We start from the raw sequence: 8075 nt of genomic DNA on the forward strand, positions 1-8075 counted from the left end.
TTTTTACTCGTTCGTTTTCAAAGGTTCCTGTGCCTCGATTCTCGATCGTAAAGCCGTCGTGAAAAGTGAACGTTAAACGGATTTGGGAACGTCGTGTTTTCGAGGCTCGCGTTTAATGCGCGTCGCATCGTATAAAACGTTGCGTTTAATCCTTTATGCCGACGAAACGCGGTTATTCGCATTAGCGCCGACGGTGAATACGTTCATCGACATCGTTGTCGCTATCGTCGTGTCTTCTTTGTTAAAAACGTATTGAGAATATTTTTTTTTTAAATATATACTTTCAACAAATTAATTAAATGATTTTTATCGTTATATTATATATATGTTGTATAATTTTTCTTTTATATTATTATTATATAAATATATATATATATATATATTATAAATGATTATTGTATTATTCATTTTATAATATAATTGTTTAAAATTGTTTATCTATATTATTTATAAATGATACTAATATGTATTATTTAATATATATTATATATATATATATGTTATTTATAATTTTTGTATTATATATAACTTGTATATGTAAGTAATATATATATAAAATTTATATAATAATAATGTGTATATATATAATATTAATAAAGGATTTACAATTAATTTTTGTCAGGGAATTATAAATCTATCTGTGGATATTATATTGTTGCATTTGAGATAACTTAATGGTTAAATAAAATAGTTAAATTATTAAATTTATTTTTTATATATTATTATATAAATAATACATATGTTATATATATATATTATAGTATATATAAATAATTATAATATAAATTAAAATAAACAGAAATAATATAATAAATAATATATACAAGTAAAAGTGAGAAAATATGAGACAAAAATGAACTCCAATAAATATATATTGAAGAACGATATTATATACGATATAATTCGTTCTAAAATCATTCTTAATATCGTCGTAATTCACCAAACAATACATTTGTTTGTAAGAAATAGAAATAACAAAAAAAAAAAAGAAAAGAAAAAATTACAAAAAGAAAACAAAAAATAAAATTAAATGAGATGAAACGTAAATAAAATTTGTAAATATTTCAAAAATCAAATTAAATATTACATACGATATTTGTAAGTACATGCACGATGAAACGTTAGCAAAATTTGTAAAATTATTTCTACTTCTATCGTATTAAATTATCTTACTTCAATGAAATTTTATCAGACATAAAAGTAAAGAAAAAAAAAAAAAAAGGAACGTTCGAGTAAAAATCGAGACGTGGAAATATTTCATGTAAAATTACGATAATAAATTTAAACGATTCTAAAAGGAGCACGTTGTCTTTACGATCGACGTGTAAAGAAAATTATACATAAAATAAAGAGTACATAGTACATAGTCGAGTAAATCGATCGTTACATGCGAGAATGTTTTGTAAATCAACTTGTAGAACAAATCGTTAGGTTCTACTTATTTCTTATCCGACATTTTCCATCCTCGCAATTTTGCAAATTCTTTGAAATTATTAATAACGAATCGATCCTAACACCTTTCGTATTAGTATAATTATTATAATTCAAACGTATATATTTCTACGTTATTAAAATTTCGTTCTTTCTTATCGACGATGTTTAAATCTTAATTTTATCGAAATAAATTTTAACTAATATCTGAATTATGTTTTGATACGAAATTTTGTTTTAATACAATATTAAGAATAATAAAATTATAAATTAATGAAATTAATGATAAAATTATTATTGTTAAGTATTAATTGTTTAAGAAAGGAAAAATTGCGAAGAGAGAAAAAAATTGTAAAAAGAGAAAAATTTATAAAAAGAAAAAAGAAAATAAGTAAATAAAGATTATTATTATATCATTATTATCTGTTATTATTTAATTGAATATCAAAGAAAATTGATAAGCACGTAAGAGATTTAATATTCCGTTTGAAAAAATGAGAAAAATAATTCGAAAGAGATTCGTGATCGTATTAAGAACAAACTAATGTTAATACATACTTTTATTTCACGCTCTTTATAATATTTCGATTAATAAATAACACTAAAAATAAAATATACCTATAATATATAATACTTTAAAAATTCGAAAGGAAAACATTTACAAAAGATTTTTTAAATTAACGTTTATAACCTACAAAATTTATATATACAATATAATATATACGATATTGTATTATTAGGTTATGATAATGATAATGATACGATTATATTATATCATATATAAGAAATAACATTTATATTTAAAAAATTAGATCTTCATCGTCCTACAAAGATACATATTATACGAAGAAACGCCTTTATTCTACGTTGTTACATGCGATAGATAGAATACAGTTAAGTATACAATATGTGTTCACGAACACACGTAAGAAAATATTCAAGAGGAATTGGTTAGCTTTACCGACGGTAACGAGCTTCTAAAACAGCCGAGAGAGGCGCTGTAGTAACGAGATCAGTCACAGCAGTGAGCAAGATGGCGACGCCCAGTGAATTGTCTCTCGACGAGATTCGGAAATATCTATTGGAAAACGGTGGAACGGCGCGTAATCACGATGTCGTGAAGTACTTTAAAAAATTTTTAACCGATCCGGAAACGAGAGGTGAGTTTAAAAAACGTAATTACTTAGCGATCGATATTAGCGACGAGTTCTCTTGCGTCCATGTGTGTGTGTGTTCTCTTTCGTGCCTGACCTCGCGTGAGTACATCCATGTGACGTACTACATAGATAAATCGTGTGTATGTATATATGTATGTGAATGTGTACGTGTTCTGTGTACATCTATCGTTATATGTATGTGTATTGTTTTTGTCGGTACTCTTACAATGTCCCCTAGAGAAGATTTTTGTTTCTTTTTATTTTTATCTCTATCTCTCTCTATCTCTATCTATCTCTTTCTATTCTATTCTTTTTCCTTCTCTCTCTTTCTCTTTCTTTTTTGTTCTTTCTCTCTTTTTCTCGTTCTTTGAGAGAAACATATAAAACGACGAACCTTTTACTTTTGCAGTGGAAGCACGAAATCGATTCAAGGAGTACGTGAACACTCTGGCCACCATAAAGAACGAGGAGGTAAGGTCGCTCGATCGCACTTTTCCTTCCGCCTTGACAGGAGCGACTTGTTGCGCCTCGTGCGACGTTGCCGGCTCTTCTAACAACGTCGTTGGCGCGCGATCTCGTCTAATTCGAATGTTACTATGGAAATGACGTATACGTGAGCGACCGTGAACGTTATCAACACCAAACGATTTTCCGTTTTATCGTCTAGTCGTGCGTTAAGACTGTTCCTGGTGTATTCGTAGTACATATATATAAATCTATTCGCACGAGAAACGTTCGATTGAATTCGAGAGAAACGTTAGAGTAACCTATCGGATATTAAACGTATCGTTGTATTCCTTTTAAATTCCGTAAGAAATCGTTCTTCTTTTTGTTTCTTTTCTTTTCTTTTCTTTTCTTTTCGTTTCTTTACTTTTTCGTTAAGAATTCTTTTCTTTCTTTTCTTTCTTTTTTTTTTTTTTTTTCTACGTATGAACGACGATTCAGAAATTTAGAAATATCAGTCGATTAAGAAGTAAGTAAGAATTGTAAAATTTATGAAGGATATGAATAACAATTTTTTTATTTTCTTAGTGGAATTTCTACGTTCAATGGTATCTGTATATATGTATATGTATGTGTGTTCGTATATTGTTTTTGGACAAATTTGTTATTTCTTCTTTCGATAATTTGGATTTATTATTTGAGAAATCTTTAAGATTTCTTATTTAATTTTATTTATTTCTCTTTTTCTTCTTTTGCCTTTTTTCTTTTCCTTTTCTTTTCTTTTCTTTTCTTTTCATGTTTAATATGAAAATTTGTAATTCTCATTTATTTGTAATAAATAAGACATTTACGTTTTTGTCGAATAAAAAGTAAATGCAGAGTTTAAGATTCATCGAATAAGACACTTAAGAGCATTCTTATTTGGGAAATTGTGTAATTTCTTATTATTAATAAGAAATATATATTTAAATTTCTGAAATAAAAGATTTAGTTATTTCTACAATCTTTTTCGTTTTAAAAATGTTTCGAGATTCATAATTTTGTTTCTTATTTGATATTTAAAACTTTTCATTTATTATTAATTCAAATTAAATTTTTCAAGGATTGTTTTTTTTTTGTTTTAATATTTGTTAACTAGAAGATATTTAAATAAGAAATTAAGAAAATTTGAAATTCTTTATTTATTTATTGTTTCTCAAAATTTTGCAATTTCTGATTTATGTCTTATTAAATATTAAAAAAGTAAGAATAATTGTAAATATCTAACTTGTAAAGAATAAATAAGAAATTGAAAGTTTAGAATACATATATAAAAACGCACATACGTATACAATAAATGGATTTTATATATAATATTTATATACAATTTTCTATTTGATTTTCTATAAATTATATATTTATATAACATAGATTTTATAATAGAATAATAAATGGATTTTATATATGGAATATTTATATACAATTTTCTATATAATTTTCAATTAATATCTATTATATATCTCTTTATTATATTTTCTTTATTTGTAATATTTTATTTATTTAAATTTTCTATATAATATCTCTTACATATTTATATATTATATTTTCTACTACTACACACACACACACACACATATAATACATTTCATATCATAACAGAATAACTTATTCACCGATAAATCTTTTCTTTCATTTTTTTTTCTTTTCTTTTTATTACAACCTACTATATAATCATAATGATCATAAGTCATAAGTAATAATCACGATTATTATAAAATAAGTATAATTTAATGATTTATTTTCGTAGGGAGAAAAGTATTTGGTATTGAAGAAAAAGTATCGGCAACCATCGTTGGACCTAACGTGTTCGGAGCAAGTAAATTTAGCTCATGGTTCGCCTAATTCACCCCTTCGAGAACCACCTCCTTATCGATCACCACCAGCTGCACCCCTCAGTCCCTCTTCTAATAATAATAATCAAGAAATAAATCGTGAGAACGATCCACGTACGAATTTTGATAGTGACCTTGAAACAAGAAAGAAAAATAATTTCAACGAAGTTGGATCGTCTAGTGCATCATCGCCACCGGTACCACCACGTCGAAAGGGTCAGGATAAAATTAGGATGGATAATAAAGAAAACGTTGACAGGAACAAGACTGGTACCGATGGGGTTGTTAAAGTGAGTACATATTTTTTATTTGTAATCATAATAGTTAGTTTCTATTTATTTTTTTTTGTGTTTCTTTTCTTTTCTTTTTTTTTCTTTTTTTTTTTTTGGCACGCCAATTTTGTTTCTAACACTTTTAACGTAATCGAACTGTACCATTTACAGTAGAAACATTATACTTATTTATCTTATCAATATGTGTATTTATATGTGTGTGTGTGTATATATATGTACACACACACACACACACATACACACACACACACACACACATATGCATTAAAATAAGTTGGAAATATTTAGAATGTTTTAGCGATTATCGCAAAAAAATAAAACTAACAAATATGTTACGCATAGCAAGCTGATGTTATTATATATCTTTTTATTATTTCATAAGCTTGATATAATTGTATATAATTATATATATATATATATATATTGTAATATATACGTGTATGTATATAATTATATATTTATTATTATAATTTTTAAATGAAAAGTATGAAAAAACAATTTAGAATTTTTATAGGCATATAGTATATTATATTCATTATATTTGTTACTATTACTATTTTATTACTATTACTATTACTATTTTATTAATAATAATAAAAGATTATACAAACAAAAAAATTCTAGAAAATTTTTACAAATATTAGCAAAAGAGAATAATATTCAAATCGATATACTCAATTTCCTCCTAAAACAAATACAAATATATACTCGCTATAGTAGTTTCTAAATGCTTTATATAGTGTAGTTTGTATCGAACAATTTCTTTTTTATTATTATTTCTTTTTTTTTCTATTTATGTTTGTGTTCACATAATAGCATGGCACATTAATTATCAAAAGCTGTAGTGGCGTAGAACTTTGTAAATTCGCATTATTGTGGATGTATATTTCTATATATATATATATATATATATACATAATATATATATTTTTGTTATAAATGATGGATCAAAAATCTCTAGATGGGTCAAAAGTTTCTATGGCGATTTTCACCAATCAATTATCCTTCTTTTAAGACTTTTCAGGCTAATAATACTTTCTTTTTAATTATTTCCTTCTTCAAATTGTAAAATCACGAATCTAATTAGCCTAGCCTGATAAAGTCTCGGTAAAAAGTTTAATCGATGTTTAAACTTATTTAGTAACTTTCGACCGAAAGCTAGAGACTTTCGATTCAATCCGTAACTCGATAGACGAGTATGCTTGACACGCATAGCTACATTGCCTTTATTAGAAACACCTAAAGTTCCTTAAATGATCCCCATTATAATATATCTCACAATAATGCACTTGTATTATATCACACTATGAAATCATTAGCTTTTTTTTTTTTACAAATATCTATCTCGTAAATATTTATCGTTATCAGCCTAATTATTACAGCCTAAAATTCTTCGTTTTATTAGATATCTCCGTACGTACAATTTTTCTAGATCCTTTGTAGATCTTCCCAATGTATATGACTTTTCTTTTTTTTTTTTTTTTTTGATCCAACATCTCGTCGTCCATCTTTCTTTTCTTTTTCTTTCTTTCTTTCTTTCTTTCTTTCTTTCTTTCTTTTCATTTGGTTGATTTGCGCTATTATTATTATTATTATTATTATTATTATTATTGTTACTGTTATTGTTATTGTTGTTATTGTTGTTGTTGTTGTTGTTGTTGTTGTTGTTGTTGTCGTTGCTGTCGCTGGTATGTAGTTGGGATATAGTCGTATGGTTTATTCCAAAGAGTTATCAATTGAAAAAGGACTCGTAGCAATGGTGATTATTGACGATACAGGAAGATGAGATCACTGCTGCGAATCCTGGTTCCGGTGAGGAATTGAGCTTCCGTGAACGGATGCAACGTTTCGATCGGATGGCCAATGAAACTGATCTACATGGCAGGCCTAACGGTACAACGACACCTACTAAAAAACGTTCTGAAAAGGTAATAGATCATCATACTTTTAATTTATCAATCGTCGATGGAGTTTAATTTATCAATTCGATTGCAAAACATTGATAAATTCAATTAGAAAAAGTTTAATTATAAAAGTGTAAAGTGCTTTTTAAAGTAACTTTTTAAAACATAATTTTCTAACGATCGATCATTAATTTGACGATCGTAATAATAATGATCGAAGTGACGATAACTGTGATTGATTTTGAATAGGGGGAAAAAAAAAGAAATCAATATACTTTTTTTTCTTTTTTCTTTCTTTTTTTGATTTCGCGTGTGTTATTTTTAATATTATCGATTATTATTATTATCAATGAAAATTATACTTATTTATTTTATCAATGTATATATGGATAAATAATTAGAAACTCGTGAGGAACGTTTGAAAAATAATCGTGATTATTTCTTCTTTTAAGAAAAATCGATGATCGATCGATGAGATAGTAATCGAGTCGACGATGGATATAGTAATTATTTATAGTAGAAATTATGCTTATTCGTCTTATCAATCTTATATATCAAAATAGATAGATATTCGTGGAGAGTTTAAACAATAATCAGAAAAGCAATGTTTCATAATAATCGATAATCGATCGTCGAAATAATAGGTAAAATCAAATTTGATGATGGTTACGATTAATTTTCCGTTAAAAAAGATATATAGTATAAGAAGTACAATAACTTTTGTATGGTGTAATTAGTTAGGAGAAAAAATTGTCTCATGGAGGATTTAATTAAAAAATGAAAAGAAAAAAGGAATAAATTCTTTTTGTGTCGTTTTGTAAAAATACATAGTTGTCAAAAAAATAGAATAATTTTTAGTTGTAAATAAGCGAGATACAAAACTCAAGTTGCAGAGAATTAAAACAGAAAACAGAAACTTTCCTTCAAATTTATATCGACTTTTAAAAATATATTATCCAAACCAAAAAAAAAAAA

General features: G+C 26.1%; 1 protein-coding gene across 5 annotated transcripts in view; it reads left to right on the forward strand.

Annotated features, from left to right (window-relative positions):
- Nucleotides 1-2433: 2433 nt before the first annotated feature.
- The window catches only part of LOC122635861 (ankyrin repeat domain-containing protein SOWAHC), a 230070-nt gene continuing 224428 nt past the window's right edge, over nucleotides 2434-8075 (forward strand). For 4 of the 5 annotated variants that reach the window (XR_006328775.1, XM_043826534.1, XM_043826536.1 and 1 more), the window contains exons 1-4: nucleotides 2434-2591; nucleotides 2998-3059; nucleotides 4819-5193; nucleotides 6975-7124. Coding sequence is in view for 4 of the 5 variants with exons in the window: in XM_043826534.1 (XP_043682469.1) it covers nucleotides 2465-2591; nucleotides 2998-3059; nucleotides 4819-5193; nucleotides 6975-7124 (714 nt within the window). In the remaining variant the exon portion in view is untranslated. The remainder of the gene's footprint in view (nucleotides 2592-2997; nucleotides 3060-4818; nucleotides 5194-6974; nucleotides 7125-8075) is intronic. The other variant, XM_043826537.1, reaches the window with a different exon arrangement.

Source organism: Vespula pensylvanica, chromosome 19 (assembly GCF_014466175.1).
Source record: "Vespula pensylvanica isolate Volc-1 chromosome 19, ASM1446617v1, whole genome shotgun sequence".
In the NCBI taxonomy this organism is placed as follows: domain Eukaryota; kingdom Metazoa; phylum Arthropoda; class Insecta; order Hymenoptera; family Vespidae; genus Vespula; species Vespula pensylvanica.